At 39.0% G+C, this 17,413-nt stretch overlaps 1 protein-coding gene across 1 annotated transcript in view; it reads right to left on the bottom strand.

The window, feature by feature from the left end:
- Positions 1 to 3,323: 3,323 nt before the first annotated feature.
- FRMPD2 (FERM and PDZ domain containing 2) overlaps positions 3,324 to 17,413 on the bottom strand; it is a 60,346-nt gene continuing 46,256 nt past the window's right edge. Inside the window, exons 20-31 of the mRNA XM_075506594.1 lie at positions 16,484 to 16,591; positions 16,247 to 16,363; positions 15,301 to 15,536; positions 14,617 to 14,721; positions 13,168 to 13,261; positions 12,581 to 12,666; positions 12,240 to 12,387; positions 10,958 to 11,172; positions 9,540 to 9,638; positions 7,985 to 8,349; positions 4,417 to 4,711; positions 3,324 to 3,491 (exon numbers count right to left, since the gene is read on the bottom strand). Of these exons, the coding sequence (XP_075362709.1) occupies positions 3,324 to 3,491; positions 4,417 to 4,711; positions 7,985 to 8,349; positions 9,540 to 9,638; positions 10,958 to 11,172; positions 12,240 to 12,387; positions 12,581 to 12,666; positions 13,168 to 13,261; positions 14,617 to 14,721; positions 15,301 to 15,536; positions 16,247 to 16,363; positions 16,484 to 16,591 (2,036 nt within the window). The remainder of the gene's footprint in view (positions 3,492 to 4,416; positions 4,712 to 7,984; positions 8,350 to 9,539; positions 9,639 to 10,957; positions 11,173 to 12,239; positions 12,388 to 12,580; positions 12,667 to 13,167; positions 13,262 to 14,616; positions 14,722 to 15,300; positions 15,537 to 16,246; positions 16,364 to 16,483; positions 16,592 to 17,413) is intronic.

Genomic DNA, 17,413 nt, shown 5'->3' with positions numbered 1-17,413 from the left:
TTGCCATTTCTGGGGGCAGAAAAAGTGAAATATGTGAGCCATTAAGAGCTGCATGCTTCGTAAAGCACATATGAAAAATATTTTTAGAAAGTCTATGTAGTTGTACTTCTATGATTTTGTTAACGGTGCTTTCCTAAAGAGCATTTATATTGATATATAAAATATTTGACTGTATTAAAAACAGTGAAACATTTTATTTAAATGGTTTGGGGAAAGAAAGAACATGTTAAACCATCTGTCCCAATACACAACTGCTTTGTGGTACATTTTGAATTCAGCTACAATTCCACCTCTATAAAGTGGGAATGATCTTTTGTAATTTCCTTTCCCCTATTTCTGTTTATCTCCCTAAATTGCAAATTCTCATGATCAGGGTGTGTTGCCTACTAACTGCTTGTACAGCAAGAAGTATAATGAGGCTGCAGCTTCTTCATCTACTAGCCCAGTGCAAGTTAATAAAACATTGATAAAATTTTGAATTACATTAAGACAGCTGTGACAGACACACTATTGCTAACTCTGGTTATGTAACTTAGTAATTCACATATTTTTGGGTTACTATTTGACTGTTCCTCTGAGATCTTTGGAAGCTATTTCTGTATCAGTCCAGGACATCTGCTGATGCTCTATCAGACTATAGAACACAGTAAAACTAAAATGAAGCCAAGAACTGATGAGGGAAATTCTTAACTTGCTGCAGATTAAGTGCTGCATTTTTAACACCTTTCTAAAACATTTGGCTGTTGGAAGTAACTCGTTTTCCCATCAGAGGTAGTTTCTTGCCTGTAGTTGTGAAGTTGAGAATGTATGGAGAAGATTGGCACTAGTGGTGGAAATATAAAGATTATTTTCCCTGGAGAACATGATATCTGAAAATGGTGGCCAGCCTTACAGTTACAGGATTCACATTTGTGTTTGGATAATGAAATCTGGAGTTCTTATTTGTGTTGTACGAGTCTACTTGTATTCACTGTGTTATCTTAACTCCTTGTAGTTACAACTATCTTACAAATGTTATGTGACAGGTTGCAACATTCAGACCTTTGAAGTAAAGCATTTTTCTTGTAGTTTGTCTTGTTTTTATTGTTTGACTTGTTGATGCAAAACTTAGAAACCTGCTTTAACATTAGGGTTGAGATTGAGTATGCTCAGATTTACCTTGTCGGTACAGATTTACCTTGTGGCTTTGATTTGGACGTTCTGGGTGGCAGCTTCACACACTCTCACTGCGTCATCCAGGCTAATGCCCTCAGTCCACAGTCCACAGATGTAAACAATCTGATCTCGTGGCTGCAAACTGCCTTCCACACTGGCAGGAGAGCCAGGCACTATCTCTAGCACATAAATACCTTGTAACTTGCTTCCAGCTCCTCCTGTCAGCTTCAAGCCTAGAATAATGCAGAGAGAGCATCTTTTGTGGCAGTGTGTTTTGAATTTCACTGTCAGTGACATACAGCCTAATGGAATAGATGTGGGTCTCTGAAAGACAGGCTGAAAAAAGCACCAACATTATAAACAACAGTCTTGTCCCAGTGAGACGGGGTGTAAGAGCTGGACTGGGGGAGTGAAATGCAATTGGATGTTAAAAAAGTATGGAAAAAACTTAAATGGTATTGTCCATCTCTATGCTTCAGCTATTCCACGATACTTTATTTCACCTGATGTTGAATAGTCATTTGAATAAGACACTTAGCTGCATAGCAGTAACTCGTTCATTACCGGAGTGCTTAACTGCCTTGCAATCTTTAGAGTGACATAGGGAACGGAGGCATGTGGCAACTAAGGACACAACTATACAGTGCAAAACAGAATTGTGCAAAGATATTCAAGCAATCTCCAAACAAGCTGGTTTCTGAACTGGAAACAGGATGCTGTACCTGAGCAAACATAGCTATACTGTTTCTTGGGTCTACAGGTTTATCTGTGTGCAGTACACACCACATTCTGCAGAAATACCAAGATACTCATGCTGTGGGGATTTCTTTTACCACTTGTACTGCACAATGTAGATAAAGCCTTGTGTCTGTGGTGAATCAAGGATTTGAGTGGAGGTTTTCTGAACAGCAAACTATTGCCCTAACCAGTGGCTCATTCTTCTTAAACTTTGCCTTTTTTTCTTTTTTTTTTTCTTTGCCTCCAAATAGATCTTTATGTATCTCAGTAGGTAGTAGACATTGTTATCTAACTACCAACAACTTTTGTATATCAGTAACATAAAAATATGAGACTGGACATTGGACATCTGCCAGAAACACAGCTGATAGGGTGATAATACAAAGATATTTTTTCCAACTATCTTCATTGGTCTAATAAAGAGATATTAGTCTTCCCTTTAAGGCCTTGCCCAAAATGAAGTTCTCCCTTCCTTGGTCATGAGTGATGGAGGAAACCATAAAGGTGTCAAGGTTACTCAGGATTATATTGATCCAAGACCACAGTTGCTTATGATTATCTTACAATTGCTGTAATCCCCATCCAAAATAGTATGCATAGTATTTACTACACACCTAGCTGTCCATTGGCACCTTTTGTGAGAGTAATTTCGGGAATCTCATCTGGCCTAATAGAGGGATGCGGATCACTGTCGGCACGACCAACCACAAGGTGCAGATCAGGAGGAGATTTTTGCAGTAAAGTCAGGGCTTCATTGCATGGTAAAGATGTGACATCAATTCCATTCACCTAAATGACAAACCAATAAAATGATGTCATAGATCTCATTGACCATCACATACTTCTCCCTCCACTCTAAATTTTGCATATGAACTTAAATTAGTTTTCACCTTCATGTTACTGCTTTGCTGTGCTATTTAGTGTCAGTGAATGCAACAGTTAAGATTGCAGTAAGATTTCTTTTTTGAACTTTTATTTTTCTGAATGCAGAGTTTTCATAAAAATAGCTCTCTTTTCTTGAAACTCAAGGTCTTGTAGCAAAAAATAAGGAAGACAGCCTAATGCGAGAAACTGAAGATGAACCAGGCTGAAAATGGGCTTTATTAATACATTACAAAGGACATAACTCCTGCATCCTTTGTATGTCACATATCTTATTACATTAATTCAGTTTGTCATTTAATTGGGAAGGCTTTTAATGTCTCAGTTGTCTTGCATTGCTGCTAGATGATTCGTGTTATTTGCCTGGTCATACAATCTATTCAGTCTGAAAGTTGTCCTCCTGAAGTCAGCAGAATTGCATTTATTATAGGATCCATTTGCACTTGCATGCCTAAATATGTGATAAACTGGACCCTACGGAAGGAAGAATACCGAAGCTAAATGACATTGATCTGCAAATATTCTCTCCTCTGTATAAACTCAAAGGATTACTGTACCATAATGATTCTGTCTCCCCTTCTTAGTCTTCCATCAGACAGGGCAGGCTCATTCAAGATTTCATCAACATACAGGCAGTTGTCCACTTTGTTAAGAACTACAGAGAATCCATAACCGTTGTTCTCTGACTTTGTCAAAGTCACAAAGATCTCCATTTCCTAGTAAGATAAGCACAAGATATATTTGATGTAGGCTTTTCTGTTGCTTCATTAACATCTTCCATTATGTTTTGTATGCAGATAGGAATCGGATCCTCAGATGGTAAAAATAAGAGCATACATAAGGGTTTCTCTGATCTGTCACTGCCTTATTCCAGAATTAATTTTACTTCTTTTTACCTAGTGGAGCTTCACGGTGATTGATTGATAGGGCCTAATAAGGCAGAGAATGCCTTTGGGGACTGGAATTTTGGCATTTGAAATGTGTAAAGAAAGGCTTGGAGTCCTCTGAGCTGACAAGCATTGCAATAGTAGGGTGCAGAGATTATAGTTGTTATTGCTATTGCTGTCCCACTGAAGGAAATGGCTGGACCTAAATTTTGTCCTCAGTGATCTCAAATTAGTAGGAATTCAGAGCTCATTAGTGTCAGCAGGAATGCAAGATGTTCAGCATTTGGCAGGACTGAGCCCTATATTTTCACTAGTAATTAGCACAAGGATCATACTTTCTTATCAGGACATTACAGTAGAATCACTGTAACAAAGTGATTTTCCACATGGGTTTAAAACATGACAGAGAAAACCCAAGTAGCTGACTCCAATTAATTTTAGAGGCTACTAGAGGGCTTTTAGGCCTTTGTATGCTGGGTATAATACTGCAGAATGCTGGAAAGTTGAAGAAATAGTAAGATGGCAAGAGCAAGGAGATGGCCTTAAGGCATATGGTAAAGAATTCCGGAGAGCTGGGCATAGAGGAAGGTCTGCTTTACTTGAAGATTGTGGACATTCAGGAAAGTAAAAAAAGCCATGCAGAAATAGCATAGATAATGAGCTAAAATTAATGTTTAAGAACTTTGCATTCTTAAAGTTGCTGCTTTTCCCTTGTCATATTCTACACGTTAATAATCTGGTGCCTATCACATACCCTAGTGCAATCTTCCTTTTCTTCCTTCTCTTCCTCTAGTTCCTCCAAGTCTTCCCATTCATTGTCACTGTCATGTGTCTCTCTAGCAGGCAGGGATGATGAGAAAGGACTGGAAACACACAGCTGTGGGGTCACCATGGTTGTGGAGAGAGTCTCGGAGCTTCCTCCCCATGAAAGTGAGGTCACAGACGTTGAGCTGATAGTGAGATACTCTTCATCAATAGGGGTTAGAGAGAGAGTTTCAGGCATACATTTTGTGTTCGATAGGTCATCATCACTCTTATTAAACATGTGGCTGGAAAATAAAAAGATTGCAGTGCTGGGGTTTTCCTCCATATGCTTTATTAGATGGCCACTGAAAAGTCTACCGCTTATACACAACCTTATTTTAATTTTAACTAAAGCATTAGTTATGGTATTAAATTGCTGTCTGGGTCCTCCAGTGTTACTATAAAAATAAGTAAGTAATCAATATTTTGCAAAGGTAATTAAAAGATTAAAAAGCTTTCAGAATTTGAAAACAGCCTTCGCAAAATCTTGCACACTTTTTTTTAAGGCATTAATTAGTACCTTGTTGCTTCTTGAAAAGAATAATTGGACAGTTCCTAGACCATTAATTATTTCATCTGCCATAAACAACTTAACTTACCAGATAAGTGGTATGCACATTACAATACTACTACAATTTTCATATTTGCATTTTTCTAGAAAAAGGAATGCCAGCCACATTCCTAGCTCCTACAAGTCTTTCCTTGGTAACTAGAGCACAGACCAGAAACACGAAATATAAAAAGAATCCTGTGTTTCCATAAAAACTACAAGTCCTGACTTCTCTTTGTAAGCGTGCTTTTATTCTTATGCTTGCCTTGAAGCATAAGAGTTGTCCTATGGAAATCAATGGATTTGTTCAATTATGTGAATTAAAATTATTATTGATTTTATTTCACTATACTGGAGACACAGTATTCAGCACTTCTATTGTTCAAGCCCAGACTTGTAATCATATGTGTTGTGTTTAATATTGTTTTGGCTGATGTAATTAATGAACTCTAATGGACTACTATAGCGTTGTCTCCCATTAAATTTACCATTAAAGCTAATAGAAATGCTTGAAACACATTTTTTTTAAAAGTGTGTGTTTTCTTCATATCAATCTTTATTGAAATATTGCTAAACCTCACTCATCTTAAAAACACTTAAAATGACATAGCTTTTATTAATACTTCACGTAGCAAAGGTGCCATGTCATTTCATATATAAGTTGCCTAGGACCTTTTGCTCTCTGATAGAACTGAACTGTGTCTGCCATCTCCCAAGCAAACATATACAACTAAAAGGAATACAAATTGTGTGTCTTGTATGAAATCATAGAAGATCCCCAGTGTTAAGCTCTTGTTTCAAAAGTTGTCTACAATCAGAAGGAAAACATAAAGCAAAGTAGCAAGGCATTTTGGCTGGATATGGCTAGTAGCCTTCGATGGTATTTTTGAAACACTGATGAAAATAAGAAAAACTTATAGGCTCATGCTGTAGGCCCTCAGTGAGGGAAGCAATCTAGTCTGTTAGCTTATATCTGCACAGGGAGGAAATGAGAAGTTGGCCATCTCCAGTAGCACAGCAAAGCTGAGAATGAAGCTGACAGTTTGTGCTTTAATAGCTGGACAACAGATACTTACAATGCTGTGGAAGAAGACTGGGTTAATTAAAAGAAATGTTTAAGGATAAGAGCAAATGCAGTCTGCTCCTTTCTTTTGGAGACAGGAAAGAAGAGAGTAAGTTCAATGGATGTTGGTCAATGTGGGTGTCGTAGAAGCTGTCACGTGCTAGTGGAGTGCTGACTGACCTTCAAAAGGTATGAAAGGTGTTTGGCAGAGCTACACAAGCTCAAGGCAATGAGCCAGCAGTGGCTTAATCATAGCACAGCTTCTAGCCCATCTCTACATCACTGTGTGAAATAATGTGAGTCTTGGTCCTGCAGGCCCATACACGAGCTCCACTGACATGCTCGACTTTCTTTTGGAGTCTTGTCACCCCTATACCTGGACTTCACAGGGAAAAACTATGGGTTAAGGTTTTTCAAAGAAGCTTTTTCAAATATTCTTACTGGTGGCAATGAGAAAAAGAGTGAAAGGGATTTTCCACGTGAAACCCTGAGCAGGGAACTTTTAAAATTCATATCAGAAGAGTTCTACAGTTGCATGAAAAGTTTTGAGCAATATGAAGAAAAGAAATTTCTTCATTAATCAAAAGGAATTCCTTCATTAATGACTATGTCCTTCTGGAGTTTTTTATACGTTTGTAGCTGGAAGTATCATTTAAACTGAGGTTACATTTAAAATATTGTTTAAAATGCATGCTGTCTTAAACTGCTCTGGCTGCCTTTTGAAAATGCAAAAGCGGAAACTAAATGATACTAAGGATGTACCAAACAAAAACATTTATTTCAGAACTTCCTTCTTGGGAAGAATCCAAAACTTTTCTTGGAATTTATATTTTCCCACAAGAAACTTAGTTTTGTTGAAACTGTATCTCTTGGCAAATATGTTTGCTACAGACATATTTCTGCTGGTTTTATTCTCAGGAGTAGAGAAGCATATATGTAAGCAGGAGCTTCACTCATGAATGTGAGTGAAGCTTCTCCTTTCAAGACAGAGGAGCTAAAAGTATGAATTGCCATTATGGTCCCACTTGACTTGCAGTCAGCTAGTGCTGTGAATCCCCAGAGGCTGGAATCTCTGTCTGGTTCTGTGCTTGATGAATGTCAGGAGGAACAAAAGGATTTCAAGTGACTGTGTGGAAAAATAGAAATTAGTTTCTAAATAAAATTAGTAAAGGTGTAAGTTAAAGATCTTTAGAAGACCTTTAACTTGTCTTTCCACCAATCCTTTCTGTTCTGATAATTTATATTCTTTTGCACTGGGAAAGATGATTAAAATGGACTGGATCGTCTTCTGTGTGCCAGTGTCTGGTATATCCAAAAGACTGTGAAAGGAGGCTGAGTCCGTTTGCACTGTATTTTATTGTATAACTCCTCTGGCTCAGGGCTTCTATTGGCTTCTGAAGAGCGGAAAATAACCTTTTTTTTTTTTTTTTGTGCTCCTTGATCACACTTTGTCTTCTGAGGTTTTTTTATTTTCTCTGAAAAAATTTGAAATTAAAAGATCATACAATAAGAAAGAAGTTTTTGGTGCCTATTTAAGTCAACTCTGAGAAAACTGAAATTAAAAGATTATATAATAAATAAGAAAGTCTTCGATTCCTATTTAAGTCAACAAGAGTCTTTCCACTGATTTCAAACTGCAGCCAGCTTCAGCTGAACAGTACAAATGACAACAGTAGAGCAGCACTTATACAACTGTCTTGCAATGCAGACTTACGCAAAATTCTAATAAGATGAGAGTAAATATAGACAGCAGATTAGGATACTCAGAATAAGATGGTAAAACAAAATCTTCAGTAATCAGCAGTGATTAGAAGCAGATAGCCCTGTACTTAAACCTAAGCAATTCACTTTCAAAATTCTAAGAGTCAAAGGAAAGGCTGCAGAGCAGATTTCAGTATTCCTTACCTTTTGGCCCATCCAAATTCACATGGTGAGTAGCAGTTCTGCTTCACTTCTTCCTCTAGGGAGTGGAAGACTTCAGAACTGGCAGCTTGTTGGTGAAACTTCCAAAGGTGCTTACAGAAACTTTCCCTGGGAGTCATAAGTTTCTGTATGGGCTTCTCTTGAAACTCAGCTTCCTGCTCTTCATAAGTTGAGCTGTCCTCTTCAGGAGGCTCACTGAAATCTGCTGCCACTGGAGAATCCAGGCAGTCTTCGAGATCTGGAGAGGTGCTACCTCCATCGCTGGTAGATTGATCCATACTATTTCCTACCTCTGTGCTGCCTGGCATTTCTGCTACAAACTCCTTAATTGGAGATGGTGCTGGAGTCTATCAAAGTAACAGAAAGGTTAGTGTAACTCCTTTTTTATCTCCCATCTTATTTCCTTTAAGAACAAAATAATTTGAAGAGGCAATATCACTAAGCATCTGAAAGTGAAAATATCAAATGGTAGCTGGAAGGGAGGGAAAAAATCCAGGGAGGTACTCTGTCACTAAATAACTGTTTTGACTTTATGCTCATCTTCCACATTCTTCAGGAGTTCCAGCCAGGGAACTACTACACAAGTTCACTTTTCCCAATGAATTCTTTGCTAGAAGTGGCCCCTTTTTATTTCTTTCCATATCATGCCTCAATTTTGTGTCTACATTCTCTTCATTGTGTAGAAGTGGCTTTCAGATTGGACTCCTGTGCAACTAACCATAGAAATCAGCCAAGGGCACATTGCAGGAGAGCAACAGGAGCCAGTCTTATCTGGAGATGGTCCCGACAGTCAGTCCTGTTTGTGTATGGACAGCACTTATAAATCCTGCTGGGACAGGAACCATGAGTGGGCCATTCTGCAGGGAGCAAGAGTAATGCAAATGCATGTTCATTATAAGAGTACTTGTGTATGTGTCCATGAGTTGTGTTCAAGAAGCAGGAGTAATAATGCTAGCACACCTAATGGCACTGTTTTAGTCTCTGCAGTCTCTACCGTTCCATTTTTTCTTTTTTTTTTTTTTTTCACCCTGCAGATTCTGCTAACTATCAATAAGAAGCTGAATATCCAGTTGAAACCGTTATTTCGTTCATTTAAGTTTATTAAGAGGTAGCCTGGATAGGAAAAGTTCTTTATTTTCCTCTCACTTTTGGGAGTAATATAGCTACCTCAAGCCCACGAGTTATAATAGCTGCAGTTGAGAATATCTGCAGTTTCTGGCTGAGGATCTAGTAGAGCATTTTTAGAAGCATCACTAGATCTGCTTTGGTAAGTGCCATTTCACAATGACAGTACTGCAATTCAGAAGTTGTTGGACTGGGATAAACATGTTTCACATCTGTCAGATTTCTATTATTTTGGTGGCTAAGGAAGAATCAGTTGAACTCTAGAGGTTGAGTTGAAGCCAGGAAGGGAAAGAAATGGAATAGAGGGCCTTGGAGAAAAGGGAAAGTTGCCTTGGTCAAGACTGGATAGAAAACGTAGTAGTGTTTTTCCAGGTTTATAGAAGCAAGTTTACTGACAGAAGCTTTGCCTTACCAGGGCACTCTGCTCTATTTCTGGAAGAACACCTTTTGGTGGTCTGCAGAGTAGTAGTGTGACTTCTGGAGGAGATCCTCGCAGCAAGTGCAGGACATCCTAAGCAGGAAGAAGGAATATTAGATTTCTTATGGAACACAGTCTATAGTACATGTCATTTTACCAACTGGGATGGAGACAATTTTTATTGTGAATGCCAAATTCCTAGTATTTGTGCCTCTCAGCAGTGTCTGGGAGCCAAAATTCATTACTGTATGATTGTTGTATAAGTGGACCATAGTTTTTATGTGAATGTGTATCTAAAGTCAGTTCTCTTTACAAACTCTTGTTCCACCAACAGACACAGAGATTTAAATTAATTCTTTTTCTTTTCTTGAAGAAAACAGGATTTTCAGACAAATGCATTCAAACTGCATGTGGCAGGGACATATCTTCAGTCAATTATATCAGCATAGCTCCACAGACTGCCATATTGATGTAACCAAAGGTAGACTTTCTCAAATCCCCTCCTTGACATAACATCTATTCAGTGGCATGCAGCTTTCAGCTATAGTGGGAGTTGAAATACTTAATCGGGGGGGGGGGGGGGGGGGGGAAGTAAATGCTGTAGGCCAAAATACCCTGTGTCCCCCTCTGCACAAACCGAGTAAAAAGGCTGTACATCAGAGAGCAAGACAGTACTGGAAAAGGACAGACTTCAGGTCAGAAAAAAAACAAATTAAGTACAAGTACAGCACACACACCCCCACACCCCCCCCAGTATCTAGGACTTACAGCACCTTGTCTTTTGCCCTAGCTATTTAATGACACTAATGACCTGTCAGTGGGGAAAATTGCATGATTTAATTATTTCTGTTTGTTACCAATCTTATCTATTCAATGCATATTCATATACAAAACTCAGGGATTTTCATAAGGTGAAAAGATTACAATGAAAAAAATAAATCCACATGTAGTCCTTTTTTACCATTTAATTTCTTCATGTGAGTATAGAATTTCTCATTCCAGGTAAAAAAGTTACACTGGATTTACCTCACCTGGTAGAGATTTGAATCTGGGGCATGGTATTTAGCATGACATTACAAAGCACAAATGACCACAGGGAAAATATGTTCCAATTATGCATAACAGCAACAAAGATTCCAACTAATTAACAACTGGTGTGCATCTAACAATAGACTTTGTGCATCAGTAGTAGAAAGTTATAAATTAAATAGCAAAGAAATTCTCTGTAAGAATTCTGTTAGGAAGGAAATTCTCCGTAAGAATTCTAGAGAAGAATCCTACACAGAAATCAGATTCATTATATGCAAATTCTAACCCCCTCTGGTGATAATTAAGTTTAAATGCCATTTCATCCCATTGTCTTTATTAATGTGTTACCCATCAGGAGGCCCAGTGATAGCACTGCCTGGTACCTGATATAAGAGTCCTTGAATAGGTTTCCCATTCACAGCTAAAATGACGTCTCCGACTTCAATTTTGCCATTCTCTTCAGCTGGCTGCCCTGGAAACAGTCTTTTGATCCTGACAATAGCTCCTCCAAGATGTTCACAAGTATCTCCTTCCATCTGCAGAACACTAAAGCCGAGGCCTCCAGAATTCTTTGTCAATTTGACTTCAAATGTATTATCTGTTCAAAGGAGGGATTGGAAAAAGAGTGGGAGCTGTGGCATATGTACCCTCTAAGGAGCTGATGTAAATTATACCCCCAGCAGACCTTTTCCCTGTGTGTTGCACAGGTAGATCTACGGATACTTAATGGCAAAAGAAGGGTTTGGTGTTCCTTTAAGTTATGTGAGCCCTTGAAATTGCACAGGCTGAATGGGGAGAACTGGATTCTATTCCACTGTGTGTTCACAGACTTCATGCCATCTGGTATAAGCCCATAAAAGAAGAATCCTTTTGTACCAACATAAAAAGGTTCAAATGCTATCCTTTTCTGACACTTCTTCTGTAAGTGTTGGGTAGATCTTGCTATTCTGTGGCTGCCTGATGTTAGTTTGGGTCCTGCACTAACCAGCATAAGCTAGAGTCAGAGCTACTGCTCTTTCCAGACAAGAACAAGAGACCAGCCCTTTCCCAAATACCATACTTGCAGCTGAACCCCATTCTGCTAGGAACAATGTGGAGGAGTAACTGCCCCATGGGAAAGGATGGTTCAGATTTAGTGTTTGAGAAAGCCTTACAGTACAAGATACAGCATTTATTTATTGGCTAAATTCAGTGAAAGTCATCTCTCAATCTTCTGCTTTTAAGAAATGAAGTTATGGCAGTCTCCAGTCCTGGCCCTGGGGCAGCAGTTCACCCTAGCTTCGTGACTGACGCAGCGTCAGCAGTTGTGCTGGAGGTGCTCTCCTTGGGTAACAGACTGGCAACGTCAACACAGCTGCTTTCCGCCTGAGACTGCTGTAGAGAACAGGCAGGGACATCCCCTGCCAGCCCCTTCGCATGAAGGCTGAGAGACACAGTATTTATGCCTAGGATAAATTCAGCTATATCTAGCAACTGTAACGCTAAGTACATCAGAAATATTTTATTCAGAATTGATTTTTGATAATGCCATTAATATTGCACGTTATATTTTTATTCAGTATGCAGTTTTCCTCCCAACCCACAGAAAGTTCATAGAATTATTTTCATTCATTCCTTTCTTGCACATTGTAAGAAGTCACCCTGAGTTCCTTTTTTATCACTCACCATCTGTCAAAAAGCAGTAGTCCTTGGTACCATCTGTGAAGGATGTTGCCACAGAAACAACTGCACATTGGTCCTCCTTTCTCTCATTAGCAGTCAGGCATGGCTCTGCCAATAGGTAGTTTCCCCTTTCTAGAACCAGCTTGGCAATCTAAAACAATGATGAACAGGTTCCAGTTACACAGTATACAGTGAGCCCTAAGTCTTTTTACTTTTCTTTTTAGGAGAATGGGGTTGGATGAGGTGGGGGGGAAGTTTCTTTTGGCCCAGCTTTGCTACTGTGCTTCATACTAAGTGCAGTTTATTCTACTGAGTATCTTATTGAGCTCTGCTGTTGTACAAACCTGGCCAGATTTCTTAAGGTGTTCCACAGCCTGCTTGTGGGTGATGCCACAGAGGCTGATGCCATCTACTTCCAGCAGACGATCACCTGAGGCAAAAGAAAACAAGCAAACAAACAAAAAAGGGTCAAGTTGCTTTGATGTTCAAGTTCAATGGGTATAAACCTTGAGGCTACCCACGTTGCAATAGATCTTCATGCTTACATGTGTCAAATTATGTTACTTTGTATGAAAGCAATAGTGCTTGTTGTACCGCATTCTATAACTAGCACTTAAAAGATACCAGTGTATTCTGTAAGTAAATGCAGTGATACTGTCTGGTTATCACAGCAACACTGAAAGTAGACGTCGGAGTCACTAGCCTGATGTGCAGCTACAGAGAGTAACTGCACAAAGTTGGTATGAGGCTCCTGGTTTGTCAGTGGGATACCTACATGTAGTACAGGGACAGGCTGAGGAATGATGGACTGCATATTACATTTCACAGTTGTATGACCTCCAATCCCAAATGTGTTTCATTGTCCCTGTGGCAAGCATTCCACACTAACATTGAGTTCTGCAGCCCGGAGTTTTATTGCCAGACATGTTACCTATCTTTATTTGCCCATCCTTATCTGCTGGTCCCCTGGGAATAATTGACTTCACGTATATCCCACCGTGACGCACACTAGTGTTAATTCCACCCTGCAAAACAGATGCCCATAGATTAGCGTGGAGTCTTCACATGTTCTTCCTGTGATAAAAATCAAAGCAACTTACACATGCATTGCAAAGCAAATGCTTCAGGAATGGAATTACTTTTTTTTTTTTTTAAATAGGAAAAAAAGGAAAGAGGATATTACTCCAAAGTCCCATCTAGTTGTAATATACTTCCCTAGGCAGTAATCTTGTTTTATTTTCTCAGGAAAATGCAATGCTACGTGGCTATATAAAACTATTTACTAAATGTTGATAAATTTTTCCCTATGCTAATATAAAGATGGGGTTGCATCTTTCAGTCAGTCTCTAGGCCAGCTTCCAAACTATGCAATATCCATTCAGCAATCATTAACCTTTCAGACAATATGTAAAGCATGGACCTGAATTTGTGCAGCCACTTGAGAGCCTACAGCTCAGAGGAATCCCAGATTAACCTAAGAATCATGTTCTGTCCATCTACATCCCCTGGCTAAATTCAGATGAAAAAGCAGCCCTCAATTTCTTCTGCAGGCAATTAAATGGCTGTTGCTTCCCACTCCATTTCAGCAAGGACTGTGAAGACATCTCAGCCTGGAGGGCTAAATTCAACTTTGACAGCCAGGGCAAAGAATTATTATTCAAATGTGGCAGATAGTTTTCACTGCTGCCTTCTCTGGTCCTCTAAATATATGGAGAACTGTATTTCCTTATATTAGGAAATAAAATTGGCTAGGCCCCTTTCTCTGGCCTTCACAGTAAGAAGCATGGCTTATCTTGAGTCCATACAGCTAAACTTTCAGTGCCTGAGCATGGAACAGCTTCTGTTATACTGCTTGTTGAGGCACAGGCCAAAGCCATGTTGGGGCTGTCGACAATTAAGCAGTGCCTGTGGGCCCCTGCTCGAGCTCATGCCATGGTCCTGCCTAACCTGCTTGTACAGACTCAGCCTTTGAGTTCCAGGAGCTCCAGGGGAGCAGCAAAACCAGTCATGACTTGGGGAATTCTTTGCATTGCTGCATTTTCTAGAGGCTCTGGCTATATCCCTCCCTGACCAAACGCCACTTTCAGTGGCAGGTCTTGTTCTCAACTTGAGTAAGGATGAAAAGGGCTTATACTGCCACAGGCTTTATGCTGGCACACTTTCACGGATTCTGCGGGCAAGAACTGGGGAATGAGCAGAGCCAGTACTTTATGCTTTCTCTGTCAATCAACTAGACACTTAGGTCTGAAATGTGCCATGCTAACAGTTTTTGTTATCAGCCTATTTTCTATCTTTGTTCCAGGTAAATACACTTCCCTATGTGTTTCTTAGTCATGTAACAGTTTGACAGACACACTGAAAGAATAACAGTAACACTTGCAGTCACACTGATTCCAAAAGTCCCATCTTCTTTAACAAGCTCCACAGTATAGATTTCCTTTGAGTTGGTTTCAGATGGAGATGGTAAGTGCAAAGAATCAGCTTCCTGTCTCAAAAATACAAACATTAATGAGACTACAGCATATCAATAAAAAAGGGGGGAAAGGGAAGAAAAAAAAGAAGAGAGAGTTTCCAGAAGTTATAAAGAGTTTGATCCTGCTGTCACTATAAGCCTGGAGTGGTACCATTTATATCCCTGACATTATTTCAAGCTTACACTAATGTTACTCAAAATATAATCTGTCTAAATGTGCATAAGCTGAGTATAGATAGGGAGGCTGTGTAATAGTAGGAAATAAGACACAAAATGTTGCCATTCTGTGCCTGGTTGAAAACTTAAGAGATTGCAAGAAAATAATCAAAATTTTGTACCTCCACTGGAAAAGGGAGAAGAATTTTTAATAACATTTTGTGGAATGGTTTCCCCATTTTTTCACATATTCTAGACATGTCTATAATTTTGACATTTCCCAATGTCATTTACAAGCAACATCTTCCAAGGTTTTCTTTCTGCTTTCCTCATTTTTTTAATTTCTCGGTTACTTTCTGTTCTTAGTATAGCTGGCATGTTGTTAAGACACATGCTGGGTGTAATGTTACTGAATAGCATCAAAATCTCAGTTACCTCCACATCCAGGCTATCAGCTGAAGGAACTGGAATCCTAGGGCCCAATTTTGGTGCTAAACTCCAGGAAAGAGCCTTCTCAAGTTCATCTAAATTTATGTCCTGTTCTTTGGGGACAGCTGTATGACAATCCTGAATCTTTTTTCTCCCACTGTCTACACAAGACATCTCAGATCCACTAGTGCTGTTTCCTCTTGATAGATTCTTTTCTTCGTTTAATCCTTCTTCATACGTGTCTGTAAAGCCATACCAAAATAAACCTTGCTGAATGCAAACAGTAAGTAAACTTGAAGGCGAATACTATTATACCTCAGCACAGGAGGACAAAGTAACTTCCTACATCAACTGGTTGTGAAATCAGATCTCTAAAATGAGTCAGTCATTGTAAAATGGAGCACTGCTATTATAAGTGTGGAGAAATGTATTTGATTCATCACTGCAGAGGACTATGATTCTATCGGAGAAAGAAATGCCAAAATTCCGTTGGTATTCATCAGTGCAGCCCATAATAGATTTTTTTACACCAACTGTAGAACAGAGATCACATGATACCTACTAGAAGTTACCTATTTTCACTGCTAGCCTATGGTTATTATATCACAGAATCATATAGGTTGGAAAAGACCTTTAAGATCATCGAGTCCAACTGTAAACCTAACACTGCCAAGACCACCACTACACCATGTCCCTAAGCACCTCATCCAAATGTCTTTTAAATACCTCCAGGGATGGCAACTCAACCACTTTCCTGGGCAGCCTGTTCCAATGCTTGATAATCCTTTCAGTGAAGTAAAATTTCCTAATATCCAATCTAAACTTCCCCTGGCGCTGAGTATCTGGCACTGAGTAGCGAGGAAGTACTACTACATCTCAGTGCCTAATAAATACCAGTGTCCTGAGTTAACTATTAGCATTCTGTAGCCAGAAAAGGCATTTGCCTTTATACCTTTGGGTTGAGAGATGATGAGCTCCACTTCATCTGGAGAATTCTGTATGATTTTAACTGCAGTATTAAATGAAACGCCCTCGAGACTAATATTATTCACAGAGATGAGTCTTCCTCCTTAAAAAAAAAAAGGATAAAAACAAGACAAAGCACATCTAAATAAGGAAATAAATCCAGAGTAGCTAACTTTAAACCATGAAAGTATTTTAATTCTAATTAAAAACTAAGGACAATGACCTGGTTTGATATTTCCAGCTCTGTCTGCAGGTCCCCCAGGGATAATTGAAGCGATAAAGATACCGAGGTCTAATTTTCCTACATTTTCTCCTCCAATAATTACAAAACCTGCAAAAATGAGATAGCATGAGAATGCAGAGACACTGGCAGTATTAGAAAAGATGAAGCTTAGGAGCACAAAAGGCTCTTACTCCAATGGCGTAAAGTTTATACATGGTATGGAGAATGGGAAGCTGTGGTTTACGTGGTATCAAGGTCTTGATTTGGGAGAGCTTTAAACTTACATTATAATTAAAGTTGACTTTGGTGGCTATTTAAATATAATTTCTCAATAAGAATACCTTCTTGGCTTGGGACTTTTAAAGATTCCAACTACTTTCTTACAAGAGTCATAACTATGTGCACCTTAGTATTTAACACCTGCAGGAGGAAAACGGTTTAAAAGCTCATTAGATAAATTTGAACATTGTTCCACATCATTTAGTATAGGGCCCCTGAGGTGGGCCATGTAAACTCCTACTGAATATGTAAGAGATCTAAGAAAATTAAATCTATTGTCAAGTAGTTCAGTTTCACTATCCCAGCTCAGAATATTCTGCCTGTTGCAGAATATATTCATCTCACTGGTAGAATACTTGGGTTTGGGATCAGGATATTCCACACAGACCTGCATGATTTAGAAATTTGATTTTTAATTGTATTCATGGTCAGCTGTGAAACCTGATGGTCCTCTGAACTCATCCACAAGAACAAGATAACAGTGTCATAGTGTATTATATAACAAAAATGTTATCCAAATAAGAATCCAAACGTCAGGAAACATTCATGTTAAATTTGTGTACACATTTGCACCCCCACAGGCAATACCTGAAAGGTTTGCAGAACATCGTCTCCCCCTGTGTAAGGTCTAAGATAAATAAAATCTCTGCG

Source organism: Mycteria americana, chromosome 6, assembly GCF_035582795.1.
Source record: "Mycteria americana isolate JAX WOST 10 ecotype Jacksonville Zoo and Gardens chromosome 6, USCA_MyAme_1.0, whole genome shotgun sequence".
Taxonomy (NCBI): Eukaryota; Metazoa; Chordata; class Aves; order Ciconiiformes; family Ciconiidae; genus Mycteria; species Mycteria americana.
Note: the sequence above shows the minus strand (reverse complement) of the source record. Positions and strands in the feature narration are given on the sequence as shown.